General features: G+C 40.4%; 1 protein-coding gene across 1 annotated transcript in view; it reads left to right on the forward strand.

Moving 5' to 3' along the window:
* Positions 1–1378: 1378 nt before the first annotated feature.
* The window catches only part of slc35f3b (solute carrier family 35 member F3b), a gene marked incomplete at its 5' end in the record, with an annotated part of 51122 nt that continues 27433 nt past the window's right edge, over positions 1379–25067 (forward strand). Inside the window, 2 exons of the mRNA XM_080869508.1 lie at positions 1379–1488; positions 2378–2592. Coding sequence (XP_080725634.1) covers positions 1379–1488; positions 2378–2592 — 325 coding nt within the window. The remainder of the gene's footprint in view (positions 1489–2377; positions 2593–25067) is intronic.

Consider the following 25067-nt stretch of genomic DNA (forward strand, 5'->3'; position numbering starts at 1 on the left):
TTAATAAATCCACATTCATTTTATACCTTGATAGTCAGGACTATTCTAGTAAGTTGATTTGAATTTCCTAGTTGATACAATCACCATCAGTGAGCAATTATCTCACTGACTATACTTCTGATTGGATGTAATCAACCACATCAGAATCAGAATCAGAATCAGAATGGGTTTATTGCCAGATGTTGAGGTTTACAACATTAGGAAATTGCTGCGGTGCTTCAGTGCAGACAATAAGAATTAAAGTGCTATGTAGAAAGAAAGATATGTGCATGAGATATACATGAGATATATACATGAGAATAAGAATTATGAGTGCTACGTAGAAAGATATATACATGAGTGCAGGTGGTGATCAGTGCCAAACATGAAATGATGCAGTTACACAGCGTAGGGTCATGTGTTAGTGGCGGGGACAATCATGTGGTTTGGTTCTGTTTGGTTCTGTGTTCGTGAAAATAAGCCTCTTCTTGAATTTCTACCACTGTTCACTCAGAAATTTGAAGCACCGGCCTTGCTATCGCCTTAAAACATTGTTGGAGATCTTCGGTAAAGTACTTATGAATAATAGAACAAAGCGAACCCCAGAGGCTTGTCAAATCCGCAGTAATAGTTGCTGGACAAGATAGCCTGGTAAAGATGTTGGCAGCGTGCTAAGAAACATCTTGAACAGCCTGGACGTGTGTAGCTTATATTTCTGTGACAGCCTAAACATTCAAGAAGGAAAATTCAATCTATCCTGTACTGGAAAAACAATGCAGGAAACAAAAGCAGTACTGCGGGACAATGACTGAGATATGTCAGATTTTTGTGCATTTCTGTAGGAAAAACACTTTTGTTTTTGTCAAGACAGTTGGGTTGATTTACTATTATTCTGCTTCACTGTCATTTAAAAAAAGCTTCAGAGGAGTTGATAAGGCTCTGAGACAGAAATAGCTGACACAATTAGTAAATACAAGAAACACTTCACATTTAAAGCAGGTTTATTTGTCTTTTTTTCCACCTTGAGCTTGGGGAGACTGACTGGTCCTGTTTGAACTATTTAGGGGAACTGTTAAAAAAGGAGAGACTAGTTCTAAAGCATTGCAGTTGCTACAACCTATAAGCTGCAAATCGTGCTGCAACGTACAGCTGCCACACAAATGTCCACTCTGCATGTTCCACATGATGATGCTTCCCGTGAATCCGGCAGATGACGCTGTTGCTGTGCTTCCAGGACTCGGCATCATCCAGAGCGCAGCACTACCTTTTAATGTTGAGACAGTGTGTGCTGTAGAAGCCAGGCAGGCATGTGTTTGTGGTGGTGGGAAGAAGCAGGACGATGCTACTTGTTTCCGTAAGCCTTGGTGAGGATTTGGATTCACAGTAGCTGCCCTGCTGCATGGCCCTGAGGATGTACGGCGATGGAGAGGGCACTGTGTGGGACCGGGTCGGACGGCCCCATCGGGACTGTATGTGCTACCTTGGACCTCCTACCACTTTAATGCCGCTGTAAGACATTTAAACTTTTACTAATGCAGTGAAGCCAATCGATAGGAGGCAGGACGACCTGTTGCGCACTTGATTTCATAGCTACAACGATCAAATAAATTGACTTTATTGAGCTGAGATGTAAAAAATACAAAAACCAAAACATATCCAAATCCCGATTGATGCTTTATACTTAACTGCTTTTGCTGCCTCGTAATAATTGTTTGGAGCCATATTACAATTCTGCAATGGTTATACGGTCTGTGCTAGAGATGTCTGCACAGGGGCACATTTTCCACACCAATTTTCTCTGAGTGGGTCAGTAAATCATGTTTTGCTGTCACATTATGCCAGTAGAAGCTGTCAGGTCGTCGTTACTTTTTGCCAGGTACTCCATACAGCAGAGCCATAGTAGTGCAGATTTCGACCGTTCTTCTTTGTGGTTTACAGACAGCACCAAGTATGCATCTCCTTTGCGTGATAAAAGCACATTTGTTGTAGGGTAGGCGCAGTTTTGTGGTCCAGTGCCTACATGAAGCTGTCACAAATGTCGCTTCTCCATCTCTACAAATCACTCGAGATCGATTCATTAGTTTCACACTCATATAAGTCTATAATAGGCGCTGCACAGTGCATAGTATACAACAAGTGCAGGAGCAGTCACTCTTGCTTAGTGTCTTCACAGTGTTGCCGCGCGCAGGGCCACTGAAGGATGATGATTTCTGTACTGTACGAAGGAGGCGTTGCAGCGGCCCTTAACCCCGGTCTCCGTGGAATATGCAACACCGACTTTCCTGTTTTACCCAAGGCGAAGTCTTACATCATCGACTCATATACACGCTTTACGGACCCACTTCCCTTTGCCAACTGGCCCCACTTTGTCTCAACACCCCTTGTGCTCTCTTTCCAGCGGGATGCGCAAGTCACCCGACGTGAGCCCGAGAAGGCTTTCGGACATCAGCCCTCAGCTCAGGCAGCTCAAGTACCTGGTGGTTGACGAGGCTATCAAAGAAGACCTCAAATCCTCCCGCTCAGTTGAGGACATCAACAGCGCGTCGATAGAGGAGCGAATATTGCGCATCACCGGATATTATGGATATCAGCCTTGGAGTGCAAGCTACAAGAGTGAGTTACACCTGGAGCTGTTACATTTCTCTAGCTGTCATGAATGGAGGGGTTTATGTAGTGGCCAGAGAGGTCAGGTAGCCCAAATATAAGTACTACCAGATTATAAAGTCCTTCTTATCTTGGACACTGGCTTGGCTTTCAGACTGTGCTAATGTTGAGTCTTGACAGATTTAAGATCAGCCTGGTGTGTTCCCTTGAGTCCAACCCTCTGTGGTGGTGGTGACTCGGAACTTGGTACTATAGCATGCCCAAGCACTGTACACTATGAGGCCTTCACAGAGAAAGCTCATCAGTCGGCATCTTCGTTATTATTTACACTAATATGAATGCAGTTTTGTTCCATTTAGAGAATTAACTGTTAAAGTCTGTGTTTCTGGTTGCTGCAGAAGGCGGAGCTGATGTTTGCTTCAGTGGAGCTGGCTGAGCTTGAAGTCAAACAGGGAGAATTTTGCTCAGAGCAATTCATTCTTTGAAGAAAGAAAAGTTGCTAACGTGGCTTTTATTTTCATCTTTCATTTCCTTCTCTGCATAGCTTCACTAGATTTGCATATTTTCTTTTACACAGAACATCAATTGCTTGTAACTGCTCTGTAGCCTGTTACTGATGATGGCTTGATGATGTGCTGGATTGCAGTCTTGCTTCACCTGCTCTGTGGCCTCCTGGACTTCCTTGGCATGGTAGTGTCATGACAAACCAGTTTCTCTCCATTTATCTTAATGAATGTTTCACTGGGGTGACTATTTAGTAGATAACATTATGCTGACTGACACCAAATAGCTGGAAGGCACTTTTTTGTAAATTTCACAAGAGACTGCAATGTAAATCAGCTGCAAGGCTCCTTTAAAATTCACAGACCTATGGCCACCCTGAACTCAGAGCACTATAAAATTCAAAAGACGGCTTCTCTTCACATTCAGATATATCCTTACAAAAATAATATCTATATACGTAGTATGAAAAAAATATGCATGTTGATCAAAGGGGGCATGTGAGATGCTTCAATTATTCAAATAAAAAGTTTCAGGTAAATAATGGAATAAAAACACAGATATCAATAACTGACTCTAAGCAATTTTTTTTTTAAAGCCCACATTTTCTTCATAAAATCTTACCATCCATCCTTCCATTTTTTTCTGCTTATTCAGTTCATGGCTGGGGTGAGCGTGGGGTAGGGGGGCACCGAAGCCTATCCCAGCTATGATAGGGCGAGAGGGCAGGGTACATGCTTGAACAGGCCGCCACCTTATCACAGGGCTAACATGCAGAGACAGAGAACCATTCACACTCAAATTCACACCTATAGCTAATTTAGAATCACCAATTAAACTAACCCCATGGATGTGTTTGCCTGTGGAAGAAAGCAGGTGAAAACCATGTTGAACATGCAAGGCAGAACGGCAGCAGCATGGGTTCAAACCCAGGACTTTCTTGCTGTGAGGCGACAGTGCTCAACACTGTGAGTGCTAACCCGGCCATACCAAGAGTAAACAAGACGATAAACAAAGACAAAGCAAATATAGAGAAATATTGGTCTTTAGAGCCTTATATGCATATAGCAGTAAGCAAAAGTCTCAAGCCTCCCTTTATTTCTTCTTCATTTCAATCATTTTGAATTTATCTTGTCATTTTTTAAAGTGGTCTTAAGCAATATTCTTCAGGATTTCTGAAAGTTATTCTAGGTTTTGGTTTTGCTTGTTTGCTTGTTTTTCTGTGGACATTGGCTATTATTTGCTCAGTTTCAGTCTAGTCCACACATCCAAACATTTTTTTTGTTTGTTTGTTTGCCACACTGACCTATGAGTGAATAAAAAAAAAGCACCTATCTCAAGCGATGAACCAATTTAAAGAACTGTCTTTAGAGACTTTGTTTCTAGCAGTCTGTTTCAAATCACATATTTATATAAAACCCATTTTGCAAGCAATGTTTTTTGTGTGCAGGTGACTTAAATACATCATTAAGAACAATGATTTAAACAATTTCAGCATTTCATTCAGCTCTATACAACTGTAGCTGCATCATTTTAATGTAATGTAATTATAATTATAGTAGCTGTTCTGGAACGACATCACTAAAAATTGCTTGTTAAACTGGAACTGTTTTTATATCAATTGATTGGTACCAAAAATTGGATTCTTTTAGCTTTCTTCTGTTTCTGACAACGCAGTCCAAAAGTAAAATTATTACAGGCCAAATCAATACAGCCTTCAGATCCTCTGAGACCACCGTGTCGCAGGTGTTTTTCGTGGGGACAGAGGTCCCACTAGCCATCCTTTGCACACAGCTGCAGGCTACATGTTGATTGGAGAGCAGCTCAAAAATCTGTAGCTAATGGCTAAAGAGTGGAGGACTGATGCTGAAAGCAGCCAATTTCAAGACAGGTGGGGGGACTGAGTACATCTCAGCAGAGTGCAAAGAATTGCCTGTTTGTTTCATTTACCACCAGCCTTACCAAACTGGCACATGTGCTCTTTAACACAGGAGTGAGCACAGAGAGAGAGGGGAAGAGAGAAAGTGGGAGCTAGTAGTAAGGCATGACTCAGGCTGGGAATGAAAGCTGTGTGTGTGACTTAATGGATCATAGTAATATCCTGAATATGAGTCTGCAGGGATCACACACATGCAGGAGGCTGTAATAGCCCTCTGAGAATTACTGCATGTGCAACAGAGCACAGCATGAAAACCTTGCTTGTTTTTCAGGCCTGGCTCTGGTGTACATGCAAACTCACACTAGACACATTAATCTAGTGTTTTGCTTTTGATGTGTTAGATGCACGTAATTTAGTTTTCCAGTTTATTCCTTATTAGGGTGTGATGGAGCTACAGGCTGTGTTTAGCACGTGTTGATGTTTACACTTCATGCTCGTCTGGCTGCGTACCATGTATCTTGAATCTCTTTTTAACTAATGTGGCATCTTTCACTTTAACCTTTTGTCAAACATGTAAATACCACTAATCAATTCCCCTTAGTGAAGATCAACAAATCGTTCCATTTTCCCTGCTTGGGATAAAAACACACTTACTCCGGCCACAGATGGAGAAATTGATGTCTGGATCAAAGGAAAGGTCACTGGTTACTGGGGAGAATATATTAAGCCGCGATATCTACAGTCAATACATCATCATAAAAATCCCAATTTTTCTATGCCTATGGTTTTTAGTAGGAAGTCCATATAATTGTGTACTTTGTAACTCAGATTAAAGAAGCCGTTACTGGACAGCACAGAAAGGAAAAAGACACTTTAACCAACTTCCTTTGGAACAAAGTGGAAGAGCAAATGTAGTCTCAGCGCTGCAGACATATCTTTTGACTTACCGCACTCATTTATGTGTACCACCAAGGGGCATTGCTTCTGCTGACTTTGAACAAAATGTGCATTTATAAAACCTGCCCTTATCATGATTAATTAAGCGTAACTGAATGTCCTCTTCTAAGACTGATTAAAATTTTGAGTGAAGAGCGACTCCCTGAAGCAGAATAACGCTCAAAGGTACAAGAAAACTTTATTAAGAGAGTATCATCGCTTTCTTCTTTACCTCAGGAGCCTGTGAAACACACGCTAACAAAAAATAGACATATTTTACTGCTTAATAAAATGTAAACCATTTTAAACTAATTTTTTTTTGCAGTTACTTAAACTTCTTTCACCTTTGCTGGATATATAAAATGTGCTAAAATGTGAGGTGGTAGTTTTTGAACATGTTGAGGATATTTTAATGCGCCATCATAAAAAGAGAGTTTGCTTGCTGCTGCTGCTCCTTTCAGAGTTTTGCTAAGGCGGGGTTTCCATTCGTAAGTTTGGTCTGCTCGTCATACTTCCTCCCCACAGAGAGAAGTGCTGTTCTCTAAGATTAGACCGTTTCTTTTTCTGCGTAATTGCCTCCTTTGGTTTCTCAGGTTCCACAGAGAAGGGAACAATTTGTCAGACAAACAGACTTTGCTCTTTCTTCTAATATACTTGCACTATCTATCACAAATGTAGTGTCCCCTCTGGTGCAAATTTAGAGCTTCACGAGGCATGAAATGAGGTTAGATTCTATTTTGAGCTCAGGGTTTGGGCATGGTGAGACACAAACGCTGGAGCAGGTTGGAGAAAGCACAGTCTATGCGCATATACAGATTCGCTGCTCGCTGTAACAGGACAGCTGGAAGGGGTGGGCGAAGTGTGGCTTTACTGTGAGAATGACTCCTTTCAACTCTCTGGAAGCTGAGGGGAAAGATGGAAATAGTTATGCAGATGCACTGTCTCACCTGCCCAGCTGCCTATGGATGAATGCAGCTTGCACACTAGCTTAAAACTCCTAAACGACAGCTAAAGATTTCCTTTCCACATTAGTGTTCAACAAATGATGGAAGGCGTAAATGCAGTAAATGCAGCTTTCAATCAACAAAGCAAAAAATAGACATAGTGTACTTATCCTTAGGTTGCATCAATGTAGGGACCAGACTTTGATATCAGCTGATATCATCCCTGTTCATATAGATCTATCTGCAAATGACAATTTACAGACTTTGTCATTTCACCAATTTGTTGTTGGAAACATGTTCAAAGCTGCTGTGATGAAGAACTGACGCAAGAACCAACAAAAATGTAAAACAAACAAACAAACAGGGGGGAAAAACTGGCATTGGCAACTCTCCATTACATTTTGCACGTCAGCAGTGATGTCGCCCCAGAATTGGTGCAGTCCAACTTTTTTTTCTTATTTTAATATTTTATTTCTTGATTTTTATCCTGCCACAGCATAAAAAAACACACCGACACTGCCAGACACTAAAATACAGGCGACTGAAGATGTTGTGACCGCCACGACAGTATTGACATTGAAGACATTATTTCATCTATTAAGTTGTCCAAACCCACCTGGCCATATGTTCAATTCAATTCAGTTTTATTTATATAGCACCAAATTACAACAGCAGTCACCTCAAGGTGCTTTATATTGTACAGTAGATCCTACAATAATACATACAGAGAAAAACCCAACATTCATATGACCCCCTATGAGCAAGCACTTTGGCGACAGTGGGAAGGAAAAACTCCCTTTTAACAGGAAGAAACCTCCGGCAGAACCAGACTCAGGGAGGGGCGGCCATCTGCTGCGACCGGTTGGGGTGAGAGAAGGAAAACAGGATAAAGACATGCTGTGGAAGAGAGACAGAGATTAATAACAGGTAGGGATGGGTACCGGTGTCCGGTGCCATGATGGCACCGGTTCTGACATAAACGGTAGTAACCAGACCGAAAAGCAGCGCACATTTCGGTGCTTTATTTCGGTGCTTTTTTTTTCCTGAGCTGTGATACACTTCTAGCCAATCATTTTACGTTTCCGAGGATAGTAGGCGGGGCCAGGTATGTACGTTCAGTTAGAGCAGAGCTACAGATTAAAAATGCCCAAGGCGAAGCGGTCAAAAGTCTGGCTGTACTTCACAGCAAAATATGCAAACTCAGCAGCCTGCAACAAGTGCTTTAAGCTGATACTGTGATACTGTCAAAGGAGGTAACACCAAGAATCCGATTAAACAGCTGGCGACGCATAGCGTTTTTTTTAAAAGCCGAGAAATGCGCCGTATTTGATAGCTTGCGGCGAGACCTCACACCGTGCACGTCGGGTGGGTTGCCAGTTATCGGACCCGGAGCAACATCCCCCAAAAACCCGAAGAATAGAGTCCTGGCCCCTAGCCCTGCCAGTGTAGCAGAAATGATGAGGATGATGATGCAGCAGCAGCCGTTCTTCTCTGCATGAGTAGCTTCATGTTGTTCGAGTGTAATTTACGTTGAGTAGGCTAACCACGTTATTACATTAATGCATGTAAGGTGAACTAGCAAACATCATCATAGCTACATGTGGCTGTCTTCTTGTTTGATGGCAGATACTCCCTTCACCCTGGCCAAAAAGGCTAAAATGACCAAAGAAAAAGTGGGAAACAGTTAAACATGAGAGGTTTTTGGACAAAGTTTGTGTTTTTTCCATTGATTAAGCACTGCTTCCAGCCAAGAGTGATAGCATATATGCCACATAGCTGCAGAAAAGGCACACATTGTTATCTTTTTACAAAAAAAACCAGCTGAACATGAGAGGTTTTTGGACAAAGTTTGTGTTCTCCATTCTTTAAGCACCGGTTCGAGCACCGTTTAAGCACCGGCACCGTTTCAAAAGTACCGATTTGGCACCGGTATCGGATAAAACCTAAACGATACCCATCCCTAGTAACAGGTACGATTCAATGCAGAGAGGTCTATTAACACATAGTGAGTGAGAAAGGTGACTGGAAAGGAAAAACTCAATGCATCATGGGAATCCCCCGGCAGCCTACGTCTATTGCAGCATAACTAAGGGAGGATTCAGGGTCACCTGGTCCAGCCCTAACTATGTGCTTTAGCAAAAAGGAAAGTTTAAGCCTAATCTTAAAAGTAGAGATAGAGATGTGAAAAAGTAACTGTCCCCTAAACCTAATAACTGGTTGTCCTAACCTTGGCCCAGTCTTTTTTGCTGAATTGTTTGAATTCAGTCACATTGAAGGGTTTTTGAGGATGGACGACTTGTTTAAGGTCATATCAAAGCAACTCAATCACATTTAAGGTCCGCCTCCCAAGCCTTCAATGTTTTGAACCATTCACAGGTGGACTTGCTGGTTTGTTTTGGATCATTATGATATATATTTATATATACCATCTCATTAATCCAGTGTGATAAGTTGCTTGGAGAGATAGACTTCCAGTTTAAAAGAATAAGCCACTTGGCATCATTCCTAGATGCAGAGCAATGCAGGTTTTGATCAGATTTAGTCAGTCTTCATTTTTATGTAGAAGTCTTGTCCACAGATGAGTAAAACGGGTTTAAGGTTTTGTCTTAGAATTTTGAAAGGTACTCTGGGAAAGTCAATAATTAGCTGGAAAAAATGAATAAATGAAAACAGATTTTTCTTATTTTATTCTCTGTGCCAAGTGGAACTATCACTGTGAAATCTCAGCTTTCTCCAATCCTGTAGCCCCTGTTCAGGTCAAGGGACTCAGCGCACAGAGCAGGCACGGGTCGTGATCATGCTCAGTCGAAGGAGAACATCTGTTTACAGATTCACTATTAAATTTCTGCCTGTTCACATGCGGCGTCATCCACAAAGAAGCATAAAGGGGTAACAGGAAATGAGAGGGCAGCAGAGCAGTGCTTAGGTAAACACTGGGTACCCTGCACAGCTTCTTCTGTGAACTATTCTTCTTCTTTAGTGCATTCATTATTAAAACACTGCTACATGTTTTAGTGATATGCATAACATAGAACACACTATAAAAAACCTAGATACCCAGAGGACTTTAAAATCATGACATATTTATTATTTTATTATGTAAATGGTCTAACAGTGGAGCATGTACAGTATTTATGAGTTTGAAGCAACTATTAGATCGTTGTGGTGCAAATGTCAAAATCTGGCATGTTGCTACAGTGGGATTGTTGGCATGCGCAGTGGGCTTTGCTACAATTCTGGGTATTTAAGAATCTATAACAGTGCAGTCTTACAAATTACCAAAGCAGCAGAGGCATTGTTTCTGCAGGAGTACCAGCAGTTAACAGCAAATTACCCCGCTCAGCTCTCAGTCAGCCAAAGAGACTGAGAAATGAAGAGTAAAAAGAACTGGCTCACTATTCAGTCCGAGAGACATTTCTGACAGTTTGTCCTTATTTAAAACAAGGTATGTGTATTTTTAACACAGTTTTTTGGCCTGATTCTGTTGGAATATATCAGGAACACATTTTTTATTTTGGTCCAACATGATCTAATTGGGCTACAGCCAAAAGTTTCAAATTGCTGTCCCCGCGCAAAACAATGTCCCTACTGTCTTTCAACAAAACATACGTTGACTCGAATGTTTCTAGTCTTACATTGCGCCCAAGTGCTGCAAGCAAAAGCTCCCCTGGACAAGTGTATTTTTGGCTTTTTACCATCTCCAGTACAGTAGATGCAGCTCCTCTTGCGTAACATTGCATCCATAATTGAGGAGGACGCATAGATCATCACACACCTGCTCCTGAAGTCCAGCTTGTGCTTATTGAACGGGTGGCGCTGCAGTTCAGCTACTGAAGAAACACTTTGAAGATGGGGAAAAAAAAGAAAGAAAATCCAATCTTGTCTCTGCTCTCAGTGTCATCCAAAGTGGTGCAGATTACTGCAGAGAAGTGGTGGATGCAGAGGAGTAAATGAGTGTGCAGGTCCAGTGGGTTTTGACATAGTATAGTGTTAGGATTTGGTGCTTCATGCAGAGGGACTCAGAGAGAGGAGAGAGTTTCAAATGTATTGCATGCATGTGCGGTGTAGCTGTATAGCTGTCGTTGTTGGTGCTTGTGTTTTAAAGAATTAATCCTGATGACAACAGCCCAAACTGAAGTACAGCTGTAGTGCTCGGTTCTCAGTGCTCGCTCTTCCTTGTAATGGAAATCCTGCCAGTTGAATGCCAAATCCGTTCTGCTGTCAGCCCTTTCTTCTTCTCACTCCTTTTATCTGCTGTTAATTAGAAGTTGGGAAATGATGACTCCTACCTCTGCGTAATTAATCCAGGGTCTGCTGTGGCCTGCACAGTGCATCATTGTCTGCGCTGGCCACAGAAGAGCAGTGCCTGGGAGCCGGAAGAGCAAAGTGTAAATGGGGTTGTGCGAGTAATTAGGAGGCTTATTTTGGGCAGCTTGATATACAAGATGAATACAGATGGCAGCTCGTAACACTAATACACACAAACACAACGGTTCAGTAACTTCTCCAAACCACAACATGTTGATACATTGGACTTGTGTTTCCATTCACTCTGCTCATTGCCTTTAGACATCATTAAAAAAACTGGTGCCTCATTAAAAACAAGACTGGAATTTAATCTTGATGCTTGGCACAGATGTAAGAGTCAAGAGTGAAAGTGTGGAAAACTTAGAAAGGAAGAAGTTCCTTCTATATGTCAGTCCTGTGGTTTTAGGGAGCAGTGTTATATCTAGTTATAAAAGTCCTGGACTGGGTAATATCCTGTGGCCTCTTTTCTCACCTCTTTCCATTTCTCGGTCACATTAAACAAAGATTCCTTTAATTTTCTGCCGGTTTTGCATGATCACCACATTATTCTCCCCAGTGCTCACTTTCTTATTACAGTCAGGCCTAAAAGTGCCGTAAAATCCAGCAATGACTCGGAGAAGTTAGTTACATACTTGGAAGAGAAGTATGTCTCAAAAAAATTGAGGAAAACTGTCAAGCTGGTTGCAAAACTAACACAGTTGTATTTTTTTTGTCATCTTTGGAATATTTTTTTAAAAATCCAATCTTTTTCGAAACACTTAGAGACACGAACGTGCTCGTACGTGCTTTTATTTCTTCGCGCCTTAGCAGAAAATCTGTTGAACGACTGCAGCTGGCAGACTTTTAACTAGAACAAAGAGATGGTATTACATCACTGCCCCTCCCATTTTGGTGTTTTTAGGCTGTCTGCCAGTTTGTTTCCAAATCAATTTTAATACATTGATTATCTTTGAGACCCTACGTGGCCTTGCTCCCAGCTACACGCCTGACCTCTTAGCACCATATGCACTTTTGATTTATTCTGTTGCTCTTGTAAAGCACTTTGTCACATAGATTTTGAAAGTGCTATATAAATAAAGTTATTATTATTATTTTTATTTATTAATTTGTTTTAATGGATCAAACAGCTATGTACTCTATAAACTGCGAAATTTAGATTTTATATAAAAGATAGTTGTAGTCACCCTGACATCACCCACTGGCGGTCTAATATGTTAATCTAGCATAGAAACATATGAGAAACGTGTTTACTGAGGCAATAAAGTGAGATCTAATGTGCTTTCTAACAAAAAATACATAAAACTGTGCTTTCGCAACCAGATAAGTGCTCTTTGCTGCATATTAGAAGGAATGCAGGTTCAAGCCGCTTGCACATCGTCATTGCATTTCATTGCAGACCTGGAATTGACCTTTTTTTGTACTAGCCATGCAGACTATCTGCCTAAAAATAAGAGGAAAACTAAAGTATCAACCAACTAATAAACATGATTAAAAAGTTATTTTCCTTAGGATAAGAGAGGTAAAAGGAAAGGATGGACTTTTAGAAGTGGAATCACAAAATAATAAATATATTTGTGTATGTACTAAAATATTGCAAGAGTTTTGAAAACCTTCTTTTGTGAGTATAGTGGCCTAAAGATAATACTGTAGATAAATATATTACATGTGGAGGTATATTTTTAGCCAGCTTCCAGGAGCAGGACCACAGTTAATACTGTCATAAATCTATAAATGCCTACTTGTCCTGCACACCTGCTTAATCTCAGTTTAGAGTTTCCTACCTTCCCCCTCCCTGACTCTTTTTTTCTTTCTCATGGGGGGATTCCCAGCAACACTTGGCAGCTGCATGCATCATTTCTCAGCATCACACTAAAGTCTGCTTCAAAGATCAGCTGTGTGCAAGCATTAAGGCTTTATCAGTGAAAAAGATGCAGTAATGTGTGTCATCTACACCAAAAACAAGGTAATTATCCAATAAGCAGAAAATGTGAAACGAGCCCGTTTACCGCCAGCAATCAAAACAAAGGGCAGCGAATCTGCTGAACACTGTTGAGAGCACACTATCTACACACTCTGTGCAGTTTCTCCAGGGTCAGCGCTCCTCTCATCTGCATTAGTGAGTCACGTTAACCAGAGGCACACAGCAAAGAGCTGATGACTCATTTTCAAGTTCTAATTTGTGTTTGTTTTAAACCTGATACTTTGTCCCCGGGAATAAACACCGATGTTGATAAATTGCATGAAGTATTTCAGCAGGATAAAGGGACAGCTTTTAAAGGTCATAGCTGATTATGATCACTTTAAGTAAGCGAATAGTAATATTGTGCTTGAGTGTGCTAAACTGATGTGTTGCTGCAGATATACGGTCAGTATTTAACTGTTTGTTAGAAATGGATACAACTTTGTTGATCATTAACATCGGGCTGTGAGACTGCATCATTGCAATCAAGACTGTGTGAAGGGACCGGTTCTTATAAAGCGCTTTTCTACTCTACTTGAGCACTTTTATACAACGTGTCTCATCCACTCATTCATAAGAATTTTTTTCCTATCTAACATTCACACACATTCGTACGTAGAGCATCCTGGGGTTCAGTATCTGCACAGGTTTTCCTAGTTTTGAGAGCACAGTTACATCAAACCTTATTATACAGATTAAAAATACAGTATTTCATAATGGATCTGTAGTTTTTATTTGGCAGCATTGCTGATTTACAAGCAACTTAAAAATGCCCAACGACTGAACCAGTTATTGACTGACCTTAGCGTGGCATTGACACACTCGGCATCGCTTTACCATACCAGAGGGCGTTATATGTTTGGATTACATACGGTCCAGATACAAGACTTTGCTGGTAGCAAAGATGCACAAAGCCATGGCCATATAGTTTATGGTGCATGATTATCCACAAAACTAAAGAGCCTTTTAAAAAATGCACTATTATCTATTTTCTGGCACTGTAGTCATGCAAAGTCTGCGTACACCTCTTTCCTATTTACCTATTTAATGTGTCTGGAAGTTATTTGTTATATATGTTAATGTATTTGTGACTGAAGCTTTGTAACAGAGAGAGAGCTGCAGTTTTATTGCACAAATGTCAGTGATATACTCTTGAAACTTGAAGTCCAGCCACTCCCAGCCACAGGTTCATCTGGCTTAGACTTTACTCTTAAAGAGAAACTGGTCTGTACCATCACTGCTGTTGATCTCAGCATACAGTATGACACTTGAATGCATGTATTGTGGTCTTTTGCAAGGGAAAGAACAGCTATGAATGCTGCAAGGTCTGGTAAACAGACTCATTTGGCACAATGTTCATGTATCAGCTGGTCTTAGCTGTGCTTTCTGTTGTCTTTAAAAGATGGCGAACAGTTAGTGCTCTGGGGCTGGAGGGTTGTATTCGTGCAGCCCGGGGGGAAGCAGGGATAAAACATTACAGTGAAAGCACAAGGAAGCTGTTGCAGCTGACGGATAATTTTTCATGCTAACACTGTACATCACTATTCACAATGAAGCAGCTTCGCTCTTTGTCACTTTTCTCAATCCCAGGATTAATGGACTTGTTTGACATTTTGGGAAATTTGCATACTTTTTTTTCACCTAGGCATAAAACCCCACATTTTCCTGCCTCTGTGTTTTGTACAGATTTGTTTACACAGACATCCGTTTGGGTAATCCTCTTACCTGACTCTTAGGAAGAATGCGAGTAAGCACATTTCACCAAATGTCAAACTGTTCCTTCCAGTGTTACCTGATGATACTCGATGTGCAAGCTACTTGTGAATGTGTGAGACAGACTTGCTTCCTAAGAGAGGAACAAAAGCCACGAAAAGCCTGAACAGATCTGTCAGAGAAAAAGAGCGTGCTTTGGAAGAATAGCAACAATAAAGACTAACAGGATTAATCTATTTCTATATCTAGATGATAGAGACCTCCTATACACCCTGCATAACGTGTGATAGGCCACGGGCTATGATAGGCCAGTCTCTGCAAGAGAAAATGATCACCGCTTATCACTGGTAAAACATTTGACATCTGATTCCTTTTGACTAAAATTGTTCAGAGGGGAATAATCATCAGTGAGCACTGCACAGGCAGCGCCTTTAATCTGTTTTGAAAGCGATATTTTGGTTTTATGGCCTGCTTAGAACGAGATTTAATTACCGTATTACAAGTTTGGACTTCAACCAGCCGAAAGGTTCAAATTAAATAGAAGGATGGCGGTGGTAAACTGAAATAGATAAGATTATACAGATGTAATACCACATCAGAATCACACTTATAAGGAGCACGCTGCTGTCAAGGCAAGTCTCTCAATCTTCCATCTCACAGATTATTGGCACGCTCGCAGGAGTCTCACTAATGAGTGAGTGTAAGCAGTTGATTTTCTGTGGACTCTAGAAGCTATGAGCCACCAGACATCCAGCTATCTCCCTGGTTCCTCAATGAGTTTCTCAGTGATGAACGATAACCCAATGTAAGCTTTGAAAACTCCCCAGATGACTGGTTTTTATGAGTGTTGCTGTGCTTTAAAGTCTCAGTGCAGTATATTAATGCATAATTGAAAGAAAATGATCTGTACTGTGATTAAAGCAATATCAGTGCATCTCAGTTGTCTTTAAAACATGCAGAAAGATTCAGTTTTATGCAAAGTCTGCACAGGGGGATTAAAAAAGTATCTTCCTTGATTTGGTTCAGATGGTTTCATCTGAACTGAAACTTTTTGGTGTCTTCCAAGAAAGTCAATTTTCTGTGAGAAACACTCTTCTATATCATAATGGGAGGATTTAAGTATTAAATTAAGAGGTCTGTAATGGGGCTGTAGTTGGATGGTGAGAGATGCGATAGCCGAGGGAGTGAATCTTCCCCGTGCATGTCACTATAAGTCATTATTATAGCCTTCCAGCCCTCAGCGCACAAAGTATCCAACGCTGGGTCAGGAAATCAGGCAATTAAAGGAGCTGCGGACGTGGATCAGAACTGACAGCCAATGGGGGAGCGCAGAAGGAGCCAGGAAGGCTTAAACCTCCTCTACCCTCAGGGAACTGACTGGTCCACATCTCTCAGCCCACTACATGTACAGAGCAGCTACTTAATCAGATTGCTTATTCAAATCAAAGAAAGCAAAAGCCTCCATTTGCCCAAGTATCACACCGTCATTTAAAACCAGTACTCTGACAGATCAGTTCACAGGATGAAAATTGTGTTGAGAATTTGCTGCTATTATTTCTTTATATTTTGTTTCCAAGGAGTCAGACTATCTTGTAACTTTTTAAAGTGGCCATGAGCAATAGGTCTCCAAGCTTATAGAGGGTTTTTTCCACATTTTTCTTTGGACATTGGCTACTTTTCTTGTACCTGACCATTTTCAGAGGAATTTGAGTTTTGTTTTCCTTCGTTAAACAACTTAACACTGACCTATGAATCCCTCAAGCATGGAAAAAGTAACTCAAAGGACGGATCAATCTTGTGTCTACACCTAACAGACAACTTAGCAAAGAACCAATGTTAAATTGTATATTTAAATACCTGCAAACAAGCATGTTTATTTAGTGAAGCCTATGAAAAATGACAAAGATAAGACAGTTTAACGGGCATGAAGGAGAGTCCTAAAGAATGATATTAGCGAAAAGCTTCATATATTGGCGTGCCATGTGGACAAAGGAGAAATTGCAGATGAACAGTATCTAAAATGAACTCGAGAAATACGCGGAACACCTCCAGGGATCTGCCATTCAGTTGATCCATCTACTGTTTGCTGAAGCTTTATCAGAAATGGTCTTGAGTCGTTCTTAAGGAAGGAAATCAGAGAGAAAAGGGCGAGGTATTGCAAATTCCACAAGAACTGGATGGAAATAACAGTCTTGTGGAGTGATGAATACCAATATGAAATTTCTGGCTCAAATATTTGTTAGTATGTATGGTAGATTTTTCCACAACACTAAATGGAACACCACCTCGAAAGCATTTAATGGGCAACCGCTTAAATTTTCAGCATGGCAATGATCCCTAACATACTGCCAATGCAGTAAAAACATACCTGGGGGGAAAACCCCCACAGTGTAGCAATATTAGTGATGGACTGGCCTCCCCAGAGCCTGGAGTGCAACAGTATTAAATCAGTGTGCCATCATTTTGACAGAGAAAGGAAGAAAAGGCAGACAACATCCGAAGAAGAGCTTTGAATGTCCTTCAAGCAGCCCGGAGAACTATTCCTGAAGACTACTCAAAGAAACTACAAGAAAGCTTGGCTAAGAGATTCAGTGTTTTTGCCTTATTTATATTCTGTATTTCCATATAGGTTCCAGCAAAATGCTGCACCTATTTCCCATTTTCTTAGAGAACTTTAGATAATATCAGTTTAATGATTTGTGCATTGAATTAGTGAGGAGCATAGTGTTTATGACAGGCTATTGAGTTTACTGAGTTGTCTGCTATTTTTAAATAAGAGTTTTACATTTCCCCAGCTTGAATATGATCATTATATATCCTGGCTAAATGGCGTAAATGGTCTGAAAATCAGATAAGCCCTGAAATGCAGCGCACCTCTCTTTCCTTTCCACCCTTGAATCCAGGGTAATTACTGCAAAGAATGAAACATGATATTTTTCGCATATCTTTCTTATGCTACGCTTATAATGAGGAGACTACCCTGTAATAAGATCTACTTTCAATTGAAGGATGAATTGCCTCATTTAGGAAACTCCATCAGCAGCTGATGAAGAAAGCAGCTCCTCCATAAATGCTATAACACGCACACAAAGCTGTGCATTTTACAGCTATGGGAACACAAAGGCATCAAGCTCTATTTTTGTCTAGCACTGACTGCTCACTCACTGACTGGCTGTTCTCGGTGTTTGAGGTTGGAGTGAAAAAGGGGAGCTGGAGGAGAAAAAGAGTGTGAATATTACACTGATGACAGCACGCACACCTGCTGGTCTTTTGAAGGCTCTCCAAACACCTTCTGCTGTAGTGGATGGGATGATAGGTTTTACTAGTGTTCAGAAAACCAGTTTGATCAGTGGTGAAAGCGATCTAGCTGGACCCGGCAACTAATCAACACTTCAAAGACAAAGACTAACAGATCAGAAGCTAAATAATAAATCTCTTTTTTTCGTTTGGTCTCTAACAAGAAAACACTTTTCCCTCCCTGGGAAAGGCTATTATATTGTCGCTGCTGCAACTGACAACTGTTTTTAACTGCTGCTTTCTGTTGTTTGAGCCTGTTCCCCGTCTTTGCATTATTAACCACAGACGATAGAGCCCCATGCCCAGTTTTTGTGAGTCTGTCAGGCTCAATTACGTTCAAGAAAATCACCAAATCTGGGTGTAATTGAGAGTCTCAGGTGTATTGTTTCACTATTATTCTCATTTTGTGCCGAGAATGCGTGCACAGCTGTCGGGAGTCTCCATCGCGCCATTTGGAACAAAGATGAAGATTAGTTGAATCCCTCATCTAAGGTCTCATGTTAAAGGCTGTTTCTGTCGGAGCACCGAGTGAAAGTTTTCAACAGGTTCTCCATTTCATATGCAGGATCCTAGGCTTAGCCGCTGATTGTCAGTGTCATTTAAAGCCGATGTGCAGGATATGACTGGCAGCGAGCCAGGGTGTTTTCTAATTTGCATGTTTGGGGTTTGATCACCTGCCTATAAGTGTCGAGGAGACATAAATAACTCCTCACGCCTTCTGCAACCCTTTGAATCGACTGTGGTTTCCCAGTTTTTCAGTGCTGCATGTCAAATTAGAGAGAGAGGGTAAAATGCTTATGCTTTATGCTTGAGGGATCAATAAAACTATATCAAAAGTTCTGGGGATAAAAGACAGTCAGCGAAGACTTATTTTGAAATTCGACTTGCCAAACTCTATTCATGTTATAATGAATCTTTTATTCAACTGCAACTTGGTGTAAAATAACTTTCAGTGTGCCTGTGCATGAAAGCTGCTGATACATGAAGATTCCTCACATATCCAGGGTGTGACAGTTATATCTTATATATCCATAATGTACTTGTTATTTCTTTATTACCCTGTTATGCAGTTTTTGAGTTAGGGATATGATAGCGATTCTATTTTTTTTAATAAGCAAACCCATGAAAAGGTGAATACAAACATGAATTGTCTCTGGAGCTGCAGTGTGATATTGCTTTTTTCTCTGTGCCAGACTGTGCTGCAACCATATGTGCAACATTTGATTAACATCTACTGTGTCAAGCTGTTTCAATTAAGCTGTTTGACCTTTTAAATTCATTTTGCTAATACCACATTTGGCTGCCAATAGAGTAAAATCTAACGTTATGTTCTTTTTTGGTACTGAAAGCTGTAAGGTTATTGTTTATTATATGTATATAACTGTTTTCCATTTATAGAAACTCATTAAAATTCATCTGCCTCTGTTTTATTGTGTCGATCTGGAGTCTCTGTAGCCCTTATGTCACCTCACCTCAATGTCTGGTGGAAAAGAGAAAGAAACACAAACCCTCAAATACAAAATTGGAGTGATTCCCTCACAGCATGACAGAGCTTTAACCGTGTCCCCAGAAAGGACAAGAAAGTGAGTACAAAGAGCTGACATGGCTTTTGTTACTATTTTTACCTGTGTGTGCGTGTGTGTATTAATTTAGGATCTTGTCTTTTCTTCACCATGTGCTAAAGGTGTTTATTGGTTCTTACACAAGTGAAGTGTACAGGTTATATGTGTGTGTGTCTCTGTCTGCTGTTTCTTGTGTATGTGGGTCAGTTCATCACCTTTCATTACTGCTATTCCACTTTTTTTTCTTCTCCACTGCTGGGCTGTATTTGGATTTCTTGGTCATTTTTCATCCACAGTTTGAGCAAGTGTCATTTATGTATCAGCGAGTAGACGTGGTCACAGTGCCCCCTGCAGGCGCGAGGAGCACTTTGCAACGTGAGGATGTTACTGAGCGTCTAAACAACTGTTATCAGCAGGCTAGTCTCAATATTTTCAGTTCATTTATTATTTATACATTAAAACGGGAATTTAAAAATACTACATGGCAGCATTATATACAAAATATGCTATTTGGTGCATGCATTTAGAGACTTAGCTTTGGCGTAAGAGCTCATCGCCTTGATATAATATTCAATTTTTTAACAGTTTTATGCTTAATAAAGGCTCATGTATAATAATGTTTTAGAATTTCATGCCCACACGTTTCTGGTTTGGGTAACAGCCTGATATGAATGCAAGTGGCAACGAGATGCTTTTGGAAATGCTGCCCCGTAATTACAGCAATTTAGAGCAATCTGAATAATTTCAAGCACTGCGGGATAAGTGCAGTCAAAAGAAGAGCAGCTTCGGCAAAAATAGCTGGTGACAGCTCGGAAAATGCATTAAAAAAAATTTTTTTTCTCTTTTTTCTCTTTTTTCCCCCCAATTAAACACCGGACGGGTTTAAACTGAAAATCAGTTTAACATGTCCCAAAGTTTACTTTTTCCCCAGCTAAGCTACCCAGTAAGGCTTAGAGAGGAATTAATCATACTGTAACCTGACAACAGAGGGAGCCAGTGCCATTTAGTGGAGGTAAAATATCTTTCTCAGCAGACATAAACCATCTCCTAAGGGAAACTTCTCACTCTAACCGGTAAGCGTGGTACAAGGATTAAAGTCTCTGCTCATGTAGTGCGTCATGGTTAAATAACTTCCTCGAGCAGAGGAAGCAAATACAATCATGCAAATGATGAAACCAGAGCTCGCGCAGTGGTGAGGTAACCTCAAACCGAACCTGCTCTTTTCATCAGTAGCTTTGTTAAGAAATGTGATGAAGATGGCAGTTAGAGACTAGGACGATAGAACCGGATGCTGAAAGCCATTAAAACAGGTGCACAATATTTCTGTAAATGAGAATAATAACAGTGATCTCATTAATAATATTAAGCTCAACCCTCAAAAATGCCTTCTTTACATCCTGCTTAGTGGCTACACACCTGAAGCAGAAATTGAAGCTGAACCAACATTACGATGCCTACTGCATCTCTTATATCCTGTTCTTGATTTCACTGATGTTTGCCATAAAAAGATGAATGCTTGTTTTATTTCTGTCACTGTCTGTCACATTTATTATATGTGTAAATAACAGATGGGTCGTTATGTAGGTGAAACAATATAAATTCAGTTCAGTTCAATTAAATTTTGTTTTTAATAATGTCAAATCACACCAGCAGTTGCCTGAAGGCTTTATATCGTAAGATAAAGAATCTACAAAATTATGAGAGAAAACCCCCAAAAATAACATGACCCCCTATTAGCAATCACTTGGCAACAGTGGGAAGGAAAAACTCCATTTTGAAAGGAAGAAACCTCCAGCAGAACCAGGCTCAGGGAGGGGCCATTTCCTTTGACTGGTTGGGCATGAGGCGAGGGAGACAGTGTGTGGAGGAGAGCCAGACATGAGCAATAACTAATGCTTAAATGCAAAGTAGTGAAAAAGGCATGGAGGGTCAATGGCTCAGTGCCCTCAGCAGTCTAGACCTATTTCAGCATAACTAAGGGAGGATTCAGGGACACCTGACCCAGCCCTAAGCTTTAACAAAAAGGAAAGTTTTAATCCCAAACTTTAGAGATGATGTCTGTCTCCTGAATCCAAAGGAGGAGGTGTTTCCACAGACAAGGGGCCTGAAGCTGAAGGCTCTGCCTCCATTTCACTGTTAAATACTGTAGGAACCACAAGTAAGCCCGCAGTCTGAGAGTGGAGTGCTCTACTGAAATGAAATAGTACTATGAGGTCTTTAAGACAAGGCAAGACCAATTATGTATTAATAAGGATAAGAGTCAAGTTACATTTACAAGTAACCTTCAACATACCTGCCTTAGCATCAGTTTCAATTTTCCTAACTGGCATAAACATGTAGTAGTGGCCCAAATCCTTCGTGTTTCACCACTGCCCAGTGTGCTGGGCTGTTTACAGGATTATAAAACCTTTTGGTGTTCGTGCACAGCTGCACCACAAATAAGACTTTTACACTTAACATGTGGTGGACTTGAAACATCCTTAATTAGGAAGGAGAAATGTGCTGGCAGGAGCTGATTCCTCTGGTGGGATGTAAATTTAAAGGAGACTCACTCTTCCTGATTAAGCGTGGGCCACCGGGACAGAGTGTGATTACAAGTGCTATCACTGGGTGGTACAACTTGACGGCATTTAAGAGATGCGGACGGACTTTATTAGCTGTGGTTGTAATTAAGAGGTAGTCCCACATTTTAAAGTGCCTCCCCGTCTGGCTCTCTGTCTTCCGACAGTGTTTTGAGTGGTTGGAGGTCATAATCTCTTTCACCTGTTTACAACCTTTGCAAAGTGCTAGTCAGACTGTTAATTTTGGTTTGCAAATGTTATTGGGCACTAATAAGCTGCTGAGAAATTAAATGAATAAAGTAAATATATTTGAATTTTTATGTAATTTGGCAGCTTTGATGTAATCATAAATAGATAAAGAACTAACCTGCTATCAGGATAATAGGATAATCAAGGTCACATGTGAGAATATGGGTTATTAGTTCTATCCATTTTTATCAAACTCTATGATTATTTTTCCATAACTTCAGTAAAACAAATCATCCTGCCAGCCAAAAACTGAACAAGTCCACTGAAGAAAGATGTTGTGTTTGCATACTCTCAGACTGCACACACATTGCTACTGTGGGCAGTGCCAGACACTGTGGATGGCAACACCACAGATGCTTAATTATGTGGAAGCGCTGGATCAGAATATTATTGTTTATTCTATCATGAAATATTTATGGCGCTTTTGTCCTGCATAGAGAAAGAAAAGCAATAAGACTGCAATGCACCGAGGCAACAAGGGATTTGCAAAATCCATTAAAAATCATTTTGAATTTATGTGTTGTGTAAACACATATTTTCAATGACTTTCAGTCTGTATTTTAACAAAAATGTCCCTGCAGCTGTGTTATCAGTTACACTATGGCAGCAGAGATTTATAGTCCCAAGGGTGTATCTGAGATTATGTGAAAGACCAGCGCGAGCCTGTGCTGCCAAGTAGCTCTGCAGTGTCACAAAAACAGGGAAAGTGGTTTTGGCAGTGGTTTTCTAATTCTCAGAGGACCCCACTAAGGCCATTAATCCTGTGAATTGCCACTGTTTGCGGTACCTCGACAGCCACTTGCCTTTAGAGATGAGCTGTGTCTTTCTCTGAAGATGTAAAGGACCTCAGAAGAGGGAAAGTTAATTTGACTTGACCTTTCCGGTGCTGGGAACAAGCTGTTATTTAGGACTCTATGCCACAACCTCATCTTCTGTTTCCACACCCTGGGAGGTATTATTGCATAGCAAGACATGCTCTTTCAGGTTTGTAATGAAGTCCCAGCCTCTATGTTTGCTGCTTTGCCCCGTATTCTTCTCTGATAATCAGGAGTCAGAAGTCCCCTGGGAGACAGAAATGGGAAGATTTTTTTAAAAAAGGAAACAAAGAACGAAAACACAGCCAGTACTTTACATCAATAATAATGAGTCATTAATATTTATGGCAACATTAAATTTAATTGTCCTATTTTTGTTTGTTTTGTATGTGTGTGTCTATACCCCATTATCTTTGGGTGTACTGTGATTGTGCTCGATCATTTTAATGAAGTGGAAAAAGTTTGCAAAAAAGTGAACCTCTGGAAATTATCCAGTTTACTGCTGAATCATGAACCATCCCTGTGACGGCATCAAACACAGCAAGTTTAACTTGCAACATTTTCCACCTTTTTCCTTTACTTTTGTTGTAAAGACATTTAACAACATGACTAATCCTTGATATATATTTAGGAAAACAAGTGCAATTTCAAAAGCACGTCTCAGCTTTTCTACATTATTAGGAAATGCTGCTGTACTAAAACAAAGAAACATGTCAGCGCAGCTCTTTTGGCTTAAATGTCAAGAAATAAAAGTGCAAAATTACAATACTGGCAGCTCATTCAGTTTTTATTTTCAGTACTTTGTCCTGTAATGAAAAAAGTTTTCTGTTAATTCACAGGAAATGTCCTTTTTCATTTTTATTTTGAGCTACTAAGGTCACAAAAAAAATGACATTTCCCATGGTGAATGGTAAGAAAATGGTTTCTGTTACTTGATGGTTTATCTGTTACTTTTTTACTTTACTGTAGTGTACCAGGCTGTGGCTCTTTGTCAGTAGGAAGATTGTAAAACTGACCAAAATAAATTGACAGGCTAGTTCTGGCTCCTGGGTCATGTGTTTAATAAAATTACATAATGAACTGCATCACGTCCTTTAGGAGGTGACTGGGCGCCTCCAATATTCCCTTATTTCAGCAAACTGAGGCTTTCGTGATGTGAAGACAAGGAATTGATTTGTTTTGAATCAGGATTTGCAGTGTCATTGGATAAGGAAATGCCGTTAACAAATCTGGCAGTGTCTGGCAAAGATGCACTACAACAGCTTGGACTGTCTGTAAGAAAAAAAACAGCTGTGCACAAATTAATCTGGGCACTTTTACTCGTACTGCCACTGTTACTTTATTTAGGTCAGACAAGAAATCATTGAAACTTTTACTCTTGGACACCTTTTAGCAGTCCGAGTCAATCATCTTCCAATATCAAGTCCAACTTGCAGCTGTAATACTTGAATGCATTATCAGTGAAATAGATTTCCACACCACCTCATTTTACTCCTTCCCATCCAGCTCCAAGTTTACACAGTCTGGAAACTGTAAAAGGAGTGAATACATGTTATATCAAGTAGGGAGTTAATCAAAAGATTTGCTTCTTGTTTCATCTTAATCCAAAGCAAAAACTGCCCTTTGGTTATGAAGGTAGGTCAGTTTGTTCCCCAGAGATTCTGCTTCAAACTACTTTCCTGTTATGATTTTTGCTGGCTACAAAGAAAACTTCTAGCTGGATTTCTGTGTCTTCCTTGCATAGCTGTAGATGTTTTCC

The sequence above is a fragment of the Rhamphochromis sp. 'chilingali' genome (assembly GCF_963969265.1).
Source record: "Rhamphochromis sp. 'chilingali' genome assembly, chromosome: 20".
In the NCBI taxonomy this organism is placed as follows: Eukaryota; Metazoa; Chordata; class Actinopteri; order Cichliformes; family Cichlidae; genus Rhamphochromis; species Rhamphochromis sp. 'chilingali'.